General features: G+C 32.4%; 3 protein-coding genes across 5 annotated transcripts in view; 1 reads left to right on the top strand and 2 right to left on the bottom strand.

Annotated features, from left to right (window-relative positions):
- The window catches only part of LOC111420662 (Sarcoplasmic calcium-binding protein 2), a 73,443-nt gene extending 68,599 nt beyond the window's left edge, over window positions 1-4,844 (bottom strand). Inside the window, exon 1 of the mRNA XM_071195429.1 lies at window positions 4,753-4,844. The gene's annotated coding sequence lies outside the window, so the exon portion shown is untranslated. The remainder of the gene's footprint in view (window positions 1-4,752) is intronic.
- LOC139429318 (piggyBac transposable element-derived protein 4-like) lies at window positions 3,103-4,416 on the bottom strand. Its single transcript, XM_071194989.1, has one exon. It carries the CDS (start codon window positions 4,414-4,416, stop codon window positions 3,103-3,105), a length of 1,314 nt encoding a protein of 437 aa, XP_071051090.1.
- Window positions 4,845-5,007: 163 nt separating the features above from the next.
- The window catches only part of LOC111419430 (neuropeptide CCHamide 1), a 32,238-nt gene continuing 19,705 nt past the window's right edge, over window positions 5,008-17,540 (top strand). The window contains exon 1 of one of the 3 annotated variants that reach the window (XM_071195076.1): window positions 5,008-5,067. In XM_071195076.1, the coding sequence (XP_071051177.1) occupies window positions 5,061-5,067 (7 nt within the window). In that variant the 5' untranslated portion in view covers window positions 5,008-5,060. Of the gene's footprint in view, window positions 5,068-16,374; window positions 16,518-17,540 lie in introns of those variants that run through there. The other 2 variants (XM_023052229.2, XM_023052230.2) reach the window with 2 other exon arrangements.

The following is a 17,540-nucleotide window of genomic DNA, read 5'->3' as shown; positions in this document are numbered from 1 at the left end:
CATTTAGGAAATGTTTAAAAAATTTTGTGCCGGAATATACTGCCAATAGCTCTCTGTTGAACGTTTCTTAAAACTAAAGCAAGTAGTCGTACAAATCTCTTTGTATTTATTTCTTCTGCTGCTGTATAAATATTGGGGCGCAGTTCGCTAAGATTTTCAATAGGTTTTGACTGTACATCTTTTATGCAACATGATTTGTTGCAACCCCAATAAAAAAAAATCAAGGGGATTTGGGTCCCGAGAATGAGGAGGCCATGTATTGGAACCAAGGTGCCGAATCCATCTTTCAGGATATTGTGTTCAAGTAATCCCGTACAGGACGATCATAATGAGCTAGGCAACCTTGTAGGTAATCTTGTTAAAACCACATCTCTCAAAAATTTATTCTACACAACAAATAGTCATGAGGTAATAAACTTGTTCGGGACACCTGTATATATAAACTAGAACTAACACTAGACCTAGAACTAGAAATATTCGGGTTTAGCTGTCTTAATAGACGTGCGGTTGTTAATTGAATTAATAGATAAATTACCATTCACAAAACAACAATATAATTTTTAAATTTTAGAATTTAATAAAATCTGAGTTAATTTATAAACGAAGGTCTTCGTTATTAGTGAATGAATATTCCAAGAATCAACAGACGTAAGTATTTTTTTTACTCAATTATAAGATCTATTTTAACAAAAATATAAATAACACAAAAACATTTGAAAAGATTACGTAAATCAGATAAAAAATCTTGGTGCAGTGCAGATAATTCGTTATTTTATTACACAACACCACACGTTGAATAATGAGTGCAATGACGTTGCATTTTTTTAGGGGAATTACTTCTAACTCCGAATACGTCACCAATTTAATTCATTATCAATTTTGAGTTCTAAGAAAAGTTCGGGTATTAATTTTAAAATGATTTAATAGGATCTAATTGTTAGATAATTAAATTTCGAAAGAATTCCTTGAAAATATTTTAAGTATTTCTTTAAATTTTTAAAATAAATTAATTAAAACGAATCTTTCAGAGAACTTGAGTTAGATGTTTATTAAGATTTTTAGTACATATGTAAATAAAGGAGGATTTAATCTTATTTATGGTGTCATAAAATGTTTTGTAACAAAATTTATAACTCAAAACAGAATTAATACTTTTAAATTGTTATCAAGTTAGTAATTGCAAGTATAAATATATCGTCATTATCATTATTAATGTGTGGTAGCAATGTCTGTCAAATTTGACAGTTATTGGTGTGAATATTATTAATAATAGTATTATTATTATTATTATAAATCAAATATATATTTTCTACGAAATGTTAATAAAAAAGATGAATCGATATAACAATTTTTATGTATAACGTAATTCTTTACTTTTTTTTGACAGGTATTCAAGGTCAAGCTAGAGTCCTTATAAAATTAACGATAATTGAGGTTATGTAACGATTATAAACATTTTTAGATGCGATTTTAACGATATTGTGTATTGTCTTAACCCTGCGTGTGTACACTATACAGGGTGCCCATTATGTATGGAATATAGTATATATCTTTGTAGGTATCAACTTTATAGAAAAACATTTTATACAAAACTTGTTTAATATTTTATTTGCCATAATAAGACTGCAGTCAATTGTTTTAATTCAGAAAACAAATGAGTAAAGAATAATACTTAAATTTTTTTAAATAGCAATGTATTCTTTCTTTAGGCTCATTTGATAGAGATTATTTTTCTCTTTACGATGGCGTAAAATTTTTGTATCCTTACATCAGAAAATTTTTGAGAAAAATGGAAAAATTGTTTATTAATAAAAATTAATCAATAACATTAATCTAGATATCCGAGATCGTCAAGTACCTCGAATTATTACTGTAAATTAAATTTACATACAAAATAAAACAAATAAACGAAAAATTAGTGTACATCTCCAATAATTCGAGGTACTTGACGACTCGGATATCTAGATTAATGTTATTAGTTAAATTTTCTTAATAAACAATTATTACATTTGTTTAAAAAATTTTCTGATATAAGGGTACTAAAATTTTACGTCATCGTAAAGAGAAAAAAAAACTCTATCAAATGAGCCTAACGAAAGGGTACATTGCCATTTAAAAAACTTCAAGTGTTATTCGTTGCTCATTTGTTTTCTGAAATAAAAACAATTGAATGCTGTCTTATTATGGCAAATAAAATATTAAACAACTTTTGTATAAAATGTTTTTTTATAAAGTTGATACCTACCAAGATATATCCTATATTCCATACATAATGGGCACCCTGTATTTTTCGAGGCACACTGGGTCTTTTAGGAAACTGTCGTGTTTTCTAAGATTTCTAGGTTTACAAAAATCTGAAAAAATTCAGAGTTACTCTTGGAAAGATATATCACAAGACATGATAGTTTCCAAAGTCGAAACTTTAAATGTATTACTAATAAAAATTGAAGTATAGTCAAAACTACAACAAAACACACGTGTTGTTCAAAAATTCGTAATTCTATAATAAATATATATAAATATAAAAACTACGCTAAGGGTTTGTAGCTTAGACTATGACTTTTGAAATGAATATAGTGTCATTGATGTCGACTCCGAAAAGTTTAATTATTTCGGCACTTGAATGTAGGAGACATTTTATTGATTTAGACAGGTAATAAGAATTTGGAAAGATAATTATTTGCTACTAAATAAGTGTTTATTATAAAAAAATACAAACGATATAACGATATATGTAAACTAAAAAAAAAGAAGATATTTGTTATGCACAATTGTGGCAAAAGTGAGTTCGGTGATCGACGCACACAGGTGATCCACACTACGCACAACTGTACAAAGTTTTTTTGTTGTCTCTCCAACTACAAACGGAACACCGTTTTCGTTTTTCTAATCTACCAGTTTCGTTGGAACGATGTTCGTTTACTCCAAAAACTTCACTAACTAAGGTTCTGACGCTTCTGCGTAAGGTGGGTTTTCGTAGCCGGTCTTCTAGATGAGGCTTTATAAGACTGAAAGTTGACTCCTTCAAAAACGAACGGCGATTTAAAGCGGAGTTAGCTTCTCTCAAATTATATAGAACTGCGCTGTTGACTCCTGCCTGATCTAGCATTCTAAAAAATAGGCGCATAGGCCATCGCTTTGTAATTCGGCTTGTGCTGTAGCATTATAAAATGCGACGATGTCTGGCTTGCCAATTTCTTCATTCATATGGACTCTTTTGTGTAAGCTTGATAATAACAAAACCACCTTATTTCGTTTCGGGCTATACGACAATAAAGTCATTCCATCGGCGTAGGCGTACCTCACCGTGCCGGCAGCAGTTGATTGGAGGAAAGTCGATGGTATTTTAGGCTTATTTTTGCGCAACGTGCCAACCACACTCAAGGAGTAATTGTGCTTCATTTCTCTTACAATATTGACAGACATAAACCAGTTATCACAGGTAATATTGCGTCCAGTATTACGTATAGTCTCAGTCAATTTCTTTATATAATAACTGGGCACTGTATCTCCTGCGGCTGTTTCTATCCGTCCAACATAAGGTTCGGCATCTATCATATATGATGTCTGCACGTCGTTGCAACTAACAATTTTTATACCATATTTGTCCGGTTTATTGGCAATGTACACTTTCGCTGCAAAACAGCCACGAAACCCCAGAAGTTGTTCGTAGATGGTGCAATTAGTAGAGGGCGAATAATACTTCTTGCAATTTACAATAAATGCGTCCCATAGCTCTTTTATGGGGGCTAAAGCATGTTCTGTTCTTCTTACATTTCGACTATTCTTCTCGTCGAACCGAAGGTTTTGCAAGAGGTATTGAAATCGACGTTCTGGCATTACAGCTCTGTATAAATTATATCCAAATTGAGGACTCCATAGATCCTCTAAATTTGTGTGGTTGTGTTTTTCCATGCCGGAAAAATACAGCAATCCGATTAAAGCTTTTAGCTCGACTATATCTGTATTTCGGCAAAATGATGCGTTTTGATTTTCAATGTTCACTCGGTTTCTCTCGATTTCTTCATTCGTATGCTGAATAATCATTTCAAGCATCTCGGGAGTAAATAATAGGGTCCAAGCTTCCAATGGTGTTGAGACATTCTTTGCTTCTTCCCTCGCTGACGGCAAGTAAACGTGAAATGAACGGCGTCCGCGGGTTTCAGGTGCGATTGTGGACCACTTGAAATTATTTTTACCTTTTATTACTGACCGTGGACGGCCTAGCCGAGGTTGGATATTTTCCTCGATCTCGTCTATTTGTCGTCTTCTCAGCTCATCAAAATGAGCATCAAAAGAGTCCTCATCGGCATCTTGCTCATCAGCTATTTCTTCATGAACTTCCTCACCGTCAACATCATTATCGCTTTCTTCGTCATAACACACATCAAGGCGACGGTCACGTAGATAATACATCACCTGGTTTCCATTTGGTTCTTATTTAAATAACGCTTGAAAACACCAACGTCAATTGTACACTGACCCTTTCGGGGAACAGTCGCGAATAAAATTACCTGTCGTTGTCAAATAAATAATCAAATCAGGGCGCTACTTAACCGACTAATCCCCACTACTACCTAGATTTTTTACGGGTGCAATTTGAAACCCGATCCTTGTTAATAGAACGAAAATTTGATTTTAAAGTTTTTACTGTTCCTTTAAAGACCCAGTGTTCACACGCAGGGTTAATGTTCGTTACCTCCCGAATCAAAATTTACGAGGTTTATGATAAATGGAGGAAGATCTTCTTACCTGTATGAGGTTTTTGAACGTAACTTATGTAACGTATAATTGTCCACCACTTGCTTTAATTCGACTCCCAATACGTTGGTTTTTCTTCTTATGTTCATTTTATTTCAATTATTTAAGTATTAACGTAAAATCAAAGCCTTTTTGAACATCAAATGTCAATATGACAATGTAACGTGACAACTTATTTTCAAAACATGATATAATAAAATTCCCTGTTAATGTTACCAACTGTAACCAACTTTACAATTATAATACCTGTAGCACATAAGGTTAGTTTTCTTGTGAAATGTCAATTATACCATGAAGGAATGTCGAGTAAGTTTAGTTTTTAATATTTGCCCTAAACTTTTGTAGCAATAATAATAATAATAAGGTTAGTTTTATTTACGAATGTCAATCATCCCGGGTGACAGTTCGAATAGAATATACATAACCTCACTTATTGTTTGGAGAAAACTGGACCATAAAAGCGAGGTTTTTAATATTTGTCACCAATAACTGATTAAAAAGTGTAAACTATTATTTTAAAAATAACTTATGAAATCTTTAAATTACTAAAGTAAACTTTTTAAAATATTTTTACAGATTCCTTTTTAAAATTCGTATGGAATTTTTCGTTCGCCCTTTACTAGATGGCGTTGTAATATAACATAATTAAATTTAAATTTAATTTTAAATTAAAAAAATCTGCGTTAATTTCTTATCAAAATTATATTAATTTCCAAAATTCATTTTTAAGTTTAATTCTTAATCCACGAAATAATTACAATAAACGATACAATTAAATACACATTAAATGAAATCTTGTTTTAACACCAATAATTAAATTAAAAATCGATTGAAACCCACATGTGGTGATTGTAAAATAAATTTTACCATTTGTGTAGAAAATCAAATCCGTGCGAAACATTTTCGTGTATTAGATTCAAGCTGAAACTATATACATAATGTTGTTTGATAAAATTAAGGTGGTTTTGATCGAAATTAAAGTTGAGTTATAATGATGTATTTATCAAATTAAAGCATGTTACCTACGCGAATATAAGCTCTTTGGGAGTCACCGAAAATGTTGTACGTGCAAAATAACAACGAAGAGGAGACGGTTGTATTGGATTATTTCATTAGTACTCGGGCGAGAATATTACGGTAAATATTAGATGGTTTGAGAAAATTTATAACGGAAAAAGAAAATTTAAAAAGTCGAATAATTAAAAATTACAATGAAAGAAGCAATAACTAACGTTTTAATAATAATATACTTCTCTATTAATATCGATTTATTAAACAAAGATTTTTTAAGATAAATCGTTTATCTAAAAATACAACCACTTCGTTTCGATTAAAATAAAAGTAAAAGAAAATTAAAACGAGATTACGTTTTAGCAACGTGAGGATTTAATCCGTACAATAAATTTCACCTTAACTTACTTAACTTAAAACAGCAAGAACATTTTGTTAGATTTCTTTAAAGATTTACCACGATTCTAGCGAATTTATAATCATCAAACTTCTGATAAATACTTTATTTTCATTTTTTAAATTCATAGTCAACGAACATTTCAAGTTTGAAAAATTCTTCGGTAATTGTTCGTTTCCAGGGACGACGATGTAGCATCGTCGAGATATTTCCAATGTCAATTCGACCAGCAGACACTTTGCAAACTTCTTTTTATATCCCCATTGCTATTTTCATCGTTGAAAAAGTTTTAATCCCCCAACATCACCTAACCCAGGTGGGTGCGAATGGATTTGCTAATCTTTAAATCCTATTATAACTAAAACCGTTATCAAACCGTACAAGATTTGCTCTATTATTATATGTACAATACATTTCGAGCATATTATAAGAGCAGAAGAAAAGTTAAGTTTTGAAAAAGAACTACGCGACTTCTATATATCAATTTATGAACACCTTAAGTCATAAATCTATCACATCTTTTACGTTTCAAGCTCCAACATGTTTTAGGGGGAGTCATAACTTCCTTTATCCTATATTTTTTGGTTATACACAAGAATATTTATCACACTTTTCACTTTAAGGAATTGAGATTATTTTTTCTTTACTTAGTTTTCTATTAAATCAATTTTTTTCGAAAATTGTGTTTATTATTAAGAATTGAACGGGGATTTTTAACGCTTCAAGCCATTTTTTGATATCTCAATTAGTTTAGGAGAAAAATATTCTTAAAGATAGCATTGAAAAACGGCAATTTAAAAAAATCCGTTTTGTTGGGGTTGAGTTCAACAATGAATATCTCCTTTATATTTAGAATTGAAGAAACGAAAAGTTGAGGTTTTATTTAGAATTGAATGACGATTTTAATGCTTCAAACCACTTTTTCATATCTCAATTAGTTTAAGAGAAAAAAATTCTTAAAGATAACATTAAAAAATTCATCTTTTAAAAAATCCGTTTTTTAGGGTTATGTTCAAAAATTAATATTTATTTTATGCCTAGAATCGAAGAATCGAAATTTTGTGTCATTATTAAAAATTGAATAACGATTTTAATGCTTCAACCCATTTTTTCATATCTCAATTAGTTTAGGAGGAAAATGTACTTAAAGATAACATTGAAAAATTAAAATTAAAAAAAATCCGTTTTGCTGGGGTTGAGTTCAAAAATTAATATCTCCTTTATATTTAGAATCGAAGAAACGAAACTTTGTGGTTTTATTTAGAATTGCATGACGATTTTAATGCTTTAACCCATTTTTTGATATCCCAATTAGTTTAAAAGAAAAAAATTCTTAAAGATAACATTGAAAAATTACAATTTAAAAAAATCCGTTTTGTTGGGGTTGAGTTCAAAAATTAATATCTCCTTTATATGTAGAATCGAATAAACGAAACTTTGTGGTTTCATTTAGAATTGGATGGCGATTCTAATGCTTCAAACCTCATTTTGATATCTCAATTAGTTTAAGAGTAAAAAATTCTCAAAGATAACGTTAAAAATTCATCTTTTAAAAAATCCGTTTTTTAAGGTTATGTTCAAAAATTAATATCTATTTTATGCCTAGAATCGAAGAATCGAAATTTTGTGCTATTATTAAGAATTGAATAACGATTTTATAGCTTCAAGCCACATTTTGATATCTCAAATAGTTGAGGAGGAAAATATTATTAAAGATAACATTGAAAAATTACAATTAAAAAAAAAAATCTGTTTTGTTGGGGTTGAGTTCAAAAATTAATATCTCGTTTATATTTAGAATCGAAGAATCGAAACTTTGTGGTATTATTTAGAATTAAATGACGATTTTAATGCTTTAAGCCATTTTTTGATATCTCAATTAGTTTAGGAGGAAAATATTATAGATATCATTGAAAAATTACAATTTAAAAAAATCCGTTTTGTTGGGGTCGAGTTCAACAATGAATATCTCCTTTATATTTAGAATCGAAGATACGAAACTTTGTGGTTTTATTTAGAATTGAATGACTATTTTAATGTTTCAAATAATTTTTTGATATCTCAATTCGTTTAAGAGAAAAAGATTCTTATTATTATACAGCAGTGGTTTCCACTAGTTTTTGACCAAGATCGACTTTTCATATAAATGCTTTGCCAACATCGACCGAAGTGTTTAAAATCTTTTTTTGCATTTTAAAACTCATCTTCCTTTTTTACCTACCTCCTATCATATCGCACCTTTGACACTAAAGTGACTCAACTCAAATAATAGTGTTTATAGGAAAACAAGCGGCAATTGATAGAGGGCACCTTTTTATGACATTTTATGATTAAAACTAAAAATATTCAATTTTTGAGTTGTGCCACTTTATTTCTAAAGGTGCGATATTTACCTACCTGCTTATAATAATTTAATTCTGTGCTTGAAGTTCTAAATTTATATCATTCAGCTTACTTCTAATATCTATCAGAAAAACAATCTGTAACAATCCTGTAATCGTCGTCTCTTGTAATAAGAAACTGTTTAATTTCGTCAATTAAATCTCGAAAACGCTGTAAAAACTTGCCTCTATTTAACCACCTGACCTCAGTATGCATCACAAGTTCAGTACATCCTTCGTGGCTGCTTTCTTCTACGTATAGTTTAAAAAGCTTTCTTTGTAAACTTTTTGCCCGGATAAAATTGCTGATTTTAAAAGTTATGGTCATGATTTCTTGCATATTGAGAATTTTAGAGCATAGCATGGCTATTTCAGATTTATCATGTTCTTGGCGATCGACTAAAATGTAAAATGGCTTCGAGATCGACCAGTCGATCGCGATCGACGTTATGGACACCACTGTTATACAGGCTGATTTATAACATACGGAGCAGACTAACAGGGTAGGTACTAGGAATTCCAAATTGAATTTCTTAATAATGTTTTGACCACAACTTAATAATCACAACGATTTAGCCGTCTTTTGAGACGTGTGGCTAAACCCGAATGTTTCTAATTCTAGGTCTAGAGTTAGTTTTTCTTTTAGTTCAATAACAATATACAATCTAGCGCTATCGATTGCTTCATAGCTCTACCTAACATTGTCACTAGAACTAACACTCGACCTAGAACTAGAATCATTCGGGTTTAGCGGTACGTCTCAAAAGATGGCTAAACTCGAATGTTTCTAGTTCTAGGTCTACTGTTAGTTCTAGTTTCAGTTCAACGAAACATATACAACAATCTAACGTTGAATAAAAACATGCTGATTTAACATTAGACCTAGAACTAGAAAGATTAAGGTGTAGCAGTCTTAAGAGACGTCTGGAAGTGTGCCTTGGTGACTCCAATTCCTAAAACTACTAATCCTAGTGAGTTGAGCGACTTCTACTGCATTGCTGGGGGTTACAGATGAGGTTTTGAGAGCAATTGATAACAAACGGGTGTTGATCTTGGTACTGTTGGATTTTTCTAAGGTGTTTGATCGAATTCACCATGCCACTCTGTTAGCTACGCTTCATTACGTTGGTTTATCTTTGGTCTCAATTCATTTTATACAAAGTTATTTGTCTAATCGAAAGCAGATTGTAGCGTTTAATGGTGGGACATCCAACCCCGCGGAAATTTTATCCGGTGTCCCTCAGGGCTCTATTTTGGGGCCTCTGCTGTATCTGATTTCCACTATTGGCTTTACTAATGTTTTAAATCATTGTACGCCATACATATATGCGGATGATATTCAGCTTCTTTATTCTTTTAACATGCGCGATTTTGAAACTGCTGAAGCCAATATCAGTACCAATACCAATACGCAGTGTTGAACAATTTGCTAGTAAGCTTTGTCTTCAAATAAATGCCTCTAAATCTTCAGTTGTGGTTTTTGGTGATAAGGCTTCTACTGATTTTGTTAAATCCAACATTCATTTGGAGGTCGCTGGCAATGAGCTCGGTTTTGAGAGTAATGCCAGGAATCTAGAGATCATTATTGATGAACGTCTTCGCTTTGATGGGCATGTCGAGCCTATTCCACCCTAAAATTGCTTTATAATAATAGATATGTCTTGAACCAGAAACTTAGAATACAGCTTTGTGATGTCCTGGTATTATCAATATTTAACTATGGCGACGTGGTTCATCACTCTTGTCTTGACAGTGTCCATATTATTTATATATTTATATTGTATATACTGTATACGTAGTGGAGAGCGCATATCACATGCGCTGGTGTGGGCTGGATGGCTGAATATGACGCGACGTAGCACTCTACACTGTTTGTGTTTCTACCATAAAATTATCCTGTTCAAGAAACCGCCTTACCTGTATAACAAGATTAAATTTCGCACGGACATACATAATATTAATGTTAGGCATAAACATACACTGACGATACCTCTCCACCGCTCAGAACTGTTTAAACGTAGTTTTTCTTACTGTATGCCTAACTTGTATAACTTGCTATCTGATTCATTCAAAGGTCTTGGTCTGATTTCCTTCAAGAGCAAAGTTAAGGTGTTTTTGAGTGAGCTATTGAATGATAGATTTTAGTTTGTTATTATTATTATTTTTGAAGAGGAAAGGAAAGAAATTTTTTTTTTCGGTTGTTCCTTTTTGATTTTGTTGTTGTATTCAAAATGAGAGTCTTTGAAAAACAGATTGATCAGGAGACTATTGCTCTTGGTCGACCTGACATGACCCTCTTTGATCAGATTTAGACACATCTCATTAATTTCTTAATTTTATTTGTCTTTGTATTACTCTTTGTTTTATTTTGTTTCTTATCTGATCAACAAACATCTTTATTATTATTATTACTTAACGACTTAACGAGATTTTACTGTATTTTAAACTACTGCACTATAATAAATTAAATCTGCTTTAATAGATTTATTACTTCGATTGTAATCAATTTAATGATTTTTTTAACCTTTACATAAAAGTATTTAAGGAAATGTTTTTACGATAATTACGAAATACAAAAATCAAATTTTTTTGATTTAATGAAATCTCTAAAAGGCAACAAGTGTGTTTTAGAAGAGGGGGTGAGTTACGAGCGTTTTTTTTTTCGTATGTTTTACGATGGGTGTTTGAAATCGGGGGCGCTTCTTAATGATCGTAGCGAAGGGTTGTTTTATTACAAAATCTGTAGTTAAATGTAGCCGAAATCACACGACGTTGATTTCAAAACTCTTCACGTATCGTAAAATGTTCATGTCTTTTTCCGAAATAGCATTCGATAAAAGTTTATAATTATTACAATTCTGAATCAAAAAGAAATTATTATAAACAATTTATGGTCTAGAAGATTTTTTATTAGATTTTTCGTATAGTTGCTTTAACAGTATTTTTTAATGGCATCTTTCCCTTTTTCTATGCCTTATGATTCCTGCCTCTTTGGGTACTACCAGAAATCGAAGAGCACCATTTCATCTTTTGATAAAATAGGCCTTGTTTGTCAGAGATTGCTAAGTAGAGATTTTAGGCATACTATTCAGTTATTATTACAGCCATGGTTATGTATTCGACCAAATCTGTCTAATTGACTCACTCTCGAAGCTTCTGTGATAAGAATCCTGAAGGCTGTATTGGTTTTAGCTGAGATGACTAAAACTGGTAGGATTTTGATTTTTAGGAATACGTTTAATTAGAGCATGCTTCCAAATGTCCGGAAACCGTCCCTCAGTAATACAGACATTTAACATATGTGTAAAATAAGGTAAAATAACTAGACAGGCAAGCTTAATAACATGACCTTAAATCATGCACAAGTTTCTCGACCAAAGTAGGGCAAACAGTAGAAAATTCAAAAACACCTCCATTATTAGGCAAACTAGTTTAAAAATCCAAAACCAATTGATCAAGAGGCATAGAATCAAGAATATCAGAGATACTCTTAAGAAAGTAATCATTCAGTTCGTTAACATTTTTCAAAACAGCAGGGATACCAGATACTGACATCTTTTTCAAACTAAGTGACCCTAGCTAAAACCACAATTGTCTTTTGTCACGCATACTACCAATATGACGAAAATAAGCTCTTTTCTCTGCCTTCACAGTAAATGTCGTTAAGTTCCGCATAGACTTATAATAGTCCCATCCAGCGCAGGACTGATTCCTCTTAAAGTTCGCTTTCGCCTCATTTCGCAATGAAATCATAAGTTTTAAGTTGTCAGTGAGCCAGGGTGGGCGTATCCTACTGCTTTTCCGTCTACACACCACAGGTGAAAAAACATCAAAAGCAGAAAGGATGCTATCATTGAGAAAAGGCTTCTCGTTAATGTCCTCAATAAAAAAATATGATTTAAAGAAATTTGCTTTAAAAATTCCCTAAAACCCGCCACATCGATCAAACTCAGACTTCTCCCGACCCAAACAGAAACTGCGGAGAAAGATTCAGCTAACGACAACTCACAAAAGATGATATCGTGATCAGAAATCTGAGAAGCAATAACCTCCGAATGTCTGATATCCACCGTACAGAAGGCAAAAACAAGATCAATCAATTGGGACGAAGTACGAGTAATTCTAGTTGGCTCACTAATCAACTGTTTAGCATCAAAGGATGAAAAAAGCGTTTGCAAGGCTTCAGTGTAAACACTGAAGCCTTGCAACTTCTTTTGAGAATTAAGAAAATCAATGTTGAAGTCACCACAGATTATAATCTCGTGAGTAAAAGGCAGACACAGAAAGATAGTTTCCTCAAGTTCACCCAGAAAAACGCTACATGGAAAATTGGGAGGACGATAAACAACTCCCAAAATAATTTTACGTTTATTCACGTGGAATAGTAACCATAGTTGTTCAATATTACAGGAACTTTCAATTATAGTGTATTTAAATATATTTCTTACATAAAAACACACACCACTACCCCTACCAATGCGGTCCACACTTTCCAAATTGTATCCCTCAACCAACAACGATCCGTCCGCAACATCAGACGACAACCAGGTCTTAGTCATAGCAAATACATCAAAATTCTGATGTCTAATAAGATTACAAAATTGATTAAACTTAGGGACTAAGGATCTAATGTTTAAGCGAGCAAATCTAAAGAGGTTACTCATAACCCCGATAATCACATCGCATCATGCAGCCACAAAAAAGAAAAAAAAAGAAACTTACAAAAATTTAAAAAACAATATATACAGGGTGAGTCGGGAGGAACGGACCAAACTTTAGGAGTGTATTGTACGCTTGAAAATAATGTAAAAAAGCTCATATGTTGTTATCCGATTTTCTTTTATTTTATTTTTTTTATTGCATAACTCTTACTGCATAACTACAATTAAACAAAATCTTATACATTAACATTAAATATTGGTCATCAGCGTTATTTTAGTAATTGTTCGAAAATATCGCCATTAACTTCTAAACATTTCCGGCTTCGTTTACTAAGAGCTCTTGTTGCTTTCCTTATTGCTACATGATTTTCCTTAATATTAACTGCAACATTTAGAATGCGCCTAAGTGCATCCCTAGTGTCAACTTTGACTTTGTATACCTCACTTTAGAACCATCCCCACAAACAATAATCAAGTGCTGTGAGATCTGGAGATCTTGGAGGCCAACTAATAGGACCACCACGACCAATCCAACGTCCTGGAAACCTTTCGTCCAAATGTTGCTTGACCTGACGAGCGAAATGCGCCGGAGCTCCATCGTGTTGAAAGTACATTTGCCTTCTAATGTTTAGAGGAACATCCTGCAGTAAATCATTTAATTCATTTTGTAAAAACTCTAGGTAATGGTTTCCTGTGAGGCGATTCTCCAAAATGAAAGGGCCAATTAAATAACCGTTGATCATACCACACCACACATTTACTGAAAACTTGTGTTGAAAGTTGTTTTCGATTGTTGCATGGGGATTTTCATCGGACCATACGTGACTATTACGAGTATTATGTAGGCCGTCGCGGGTAAATGTTGCTTCATCCGTGAAAAGAATATGCGATACAACACGATGATCATTATTTATCCACCGACAAAATTCTACATAATCTTCCGGCAGTAGATGTTGTACCTTACTTAAATGGTATGGATATAAGCATTGCTCGTGGAGTGTGTTTATTACTCTCTTTTGTGGGATGTCTAATTGAACAGCAATTCTGCGTAAGCTGGTCGTTGCATCTTCTTCTACTAGATCCAAAATATGTTCTACTTCATTTAAACATTGACGCGTAGCTCGTTCAGATGTTACTTTAACGCTGGGAAGTGTACCGGTTTCACGCAGTTTATTGAAAACCCTAATAAAAACGTTTTTATTAGGATGTCTGCGATTTGGAAACCGTTGACGATATTCATCTGCAGCAGCTGTAGCACTCCCGTTACAAAAACCATATACAAATAACATGTCTGTATATTCTAAATGTGAATAAGTACTTGGCATTTTATAGCACTTAATGCAAATCAAACTGTCAAATCTACGTTAAATGTTTAACTGTAGTTATGCAATCAATTGAAAAAAATGAAAATCGGATAACAACATATGAGTTTTTTTACATTATTTTCAAGCGTACAATACACTCCTAAAGTTTGGTCCGTTCCTCCCGACTCACCCAGCGCCCTCTACGAGCAATAACAAAACAAGTTTCAAATTCGTATTTCTCATGCTCGAAAACATAAAACTACCCCATTTTATGTTAATAGTACAAAAACTTTCAAAATTATCAAGAAATTTCGAAAAAAAATTTTAACTTTCAACACCCTATGCCTCGAAAACCACTGACATTTGTATAAGAGATGTTACGTTAAATCATCATATTTTGGTGTCTAGTATCTCCGGTATTCGGATTTCCCATTCTTTCTGACTCACCCTGTATATAGATAAATACAAAAAGAAAATCCGAAAAAGTAGACGTTGCCAACGGTATCCGCAAACAAATTACAAGTAAGATTTGTCTCGCATAGAACTAATTTTTTTAATAACATCATCTTGTTTATAAAAAATGTAACAATTTTCCATAGACATTTTTTGGACCGAATTTTTTAACCAAATACCTTACTACGCCCACCCGTTCACGAGTCAAATCCTCCAGAATAACCAGTTTTGAGCCTTTAAGTTTAGTTTGGGCTCTATAAATAGAATTACGTACAGACCTCCGACAAAACTTGACAATAATAGGTCTCGGCGTTTTATCAGCAGCCGCAGTAGCCCCCAAACGACGACAACAATCCACATCCTCCAACTTTAGATCGATCTTCAGTTCTTCTTTACAATTCTTCCCAAGCACCTCGGCAAGATCTTCCTTAGGTTTCTCAACAACGCCAAATAAACGTAGGTTATTTCTACGAGAATATTGTTCGTGTTCTTCCAACAGAAAAACATTTTCAGAGACTTGTTCCTCCAAAGTTGAAACACGGGCCTCCAGAGCAACAAGTTTCTGTCTTCCTCTAACTTGTCTTTAAAGATGTCAATCACCCGGTCTTTTAACTTTTCAATAAACTTATCCAGCAAAACTTATCCAACAATTCGGGCGACCATAGAATCATCTTCTTTATTTTCAGCCCTAGAAATACCCTTGGACATTATCACTTTATTAAATGCGGATAACCGGAATACACGTCTAAGCTGTACAAGCGCACATCACGGAAGGAATATAGTGCTGCAAGCTGGTTTAGGAACTTTTTACGCACCAACTGGGTGCTTTTTCTATTTTTTCTGCATTTGCAGTAGATTTAGGCAGGATGACCAAAGTTAATTTTGAAGTGATTTGGCTTAATGCCAAGAAAATTAACAACGACCCTTTCTATATACCACGATTGATTACTAAACCTTGTTGATGGTATAACATAATTACAGAAGTTGGAGCAGAAGTTTACTCTCAACGTTTGATGATCGAGGAGTTGTGGTGTCTGGGCAGAAACTGTACTATCTAAATTATTTGGGCTAAATAAAAAGAAATCGTTGATATAATTTGAATTGCCTTCCTTTCAGAGCTATTAAACAATTTTTAATCTTTTTAATCAACCGTATAAAACATAAAAGCTTTAACCTCATAAAAAATAATCTCTAAATCCACACTAAAAACTTGAATCTCTCTCAATAACCAATAGTTCCATCATACAATTTTATTTCAAATTGATCTCTACTTTTTATACGCGAACGTGAATTGTTTCTGGACGCGTGAAGTGGGCTAGTTCCACCCCCATACATCCCCTCTTCTCCAAAGCAGCCCCATCCAAGCTCGTATAAAAGTGAGCGATCGCACGCACAACACCGAGTTCTTGTTCAAAATTCAAAACTACCAGTAACTTTGATAAAAAATTTTTTAAAAAAGAAACTGGAACGATGTGTTTCATATCAAAAACAGAAATGTTCAAGATTATCGTCGTTTTAATTGTTTTGTGTTACACACAATCATCGGAAGGTAAGAAAAAAATTTTATTATTATTATTATTATTACTTTTTTCTTGGAAAATTTATAAAAATGATTTGTTATCGCTTTACATGTACAAATAAGAGTTTAAATTGATGTAGGTAATTTATTATTTATAATTAAGTAAGTTTTCCTTATTTGCTTTATTTTTCTTGCTACTAAAAAGATTTTATCTTAGAAATCGCTCGAAACAATCTTCTTAACCAACAAATTTCTAAGAAGTTTATTTTAAAACCTACTTAAAGTAAACAATTTTTATCTTTACTTATTTCGCTTTTATTACTTCAAATTAGTTATTAATTTAACAGAGAACGAGTTTCGACAAGTTAATAACGATTTTGACAATGTAACGTTAACGTGATAGATGAATATTTGCTCGATTTGAAATTGAGTTTCGTTATTGGGGAATGCGCATTATCAGGTTAAATGTTTCATGGCGTGCATTTTAATAGAGAATAATTTGTGAGGATGTTTTTTAATATTTATGTTTATTAGACAGGTATAGATAAAAATCAACATGCTAACTAAAGCTTTCAAAAAACATTGCGTGAGGAAACAACACATAAAATAAAATAACTTGTGACTTGTGAAATTAAAAATGAAAAACATCGGGTTCAAGTTATCCAAAACCCAACAACATGTTTTGGGTAACCGCGAAAGCCACAAATCGAAACGCCAAAATTGGTTTTCCTATGATTACATTGATTCACTCAAAACAAAATCAATTTTTTGACCTAGGGGATGATTTTAATATCAAGGGAAAGATTCCAGTTTCTGGTTTTTGTATGTAGCATCCGTAATGATTAGTTTTAGTATGCAAATGTAAGTTAAAGCCAGTGTTAAATTAATAAGAAAGCTGATGAGATATGTCAATTTATTTGGATCCAAGATACAAAATGAACTTTTTTGATGCTGATTAAACTAACGAAGCAACTCTAAAAAGAGGATACTTTCATTAATAACTGATGATATTTCCAAGAAATGAATTTTATAGCGCATTTTGAAAATTATCGA

The sequence above is a fragment of the Onthophagus taurus genome, chromosome 3 (assembly GCF_036711975.1).
Source record: "Onthophagus taurus isolate NC chromosome 3, IU_Otau_3.0, whole genome shotgun sequence".
Lineage (NCBI taxonomy): Eukaryota > Metazoa > Arthropoda > Insecta > Coleoptera > Scarabaeidae > Onthophagus > Onthophagus taurus.
The sequence above is the reverse complement of the archived record's forward strand: the minus strand, read 5'-3'. Positions and strand labels throughout refer to the sequence as shown.

Excerpts from the sequence above, each read along its gene's own strand:
- LOC139429318 (XM_071194989.1), bottom strand. The coding sequence starts at position 4,416 with ATGTATTATCTACGTGACCGTCGCCTTGATGTGTGTTATGACGAAGAA.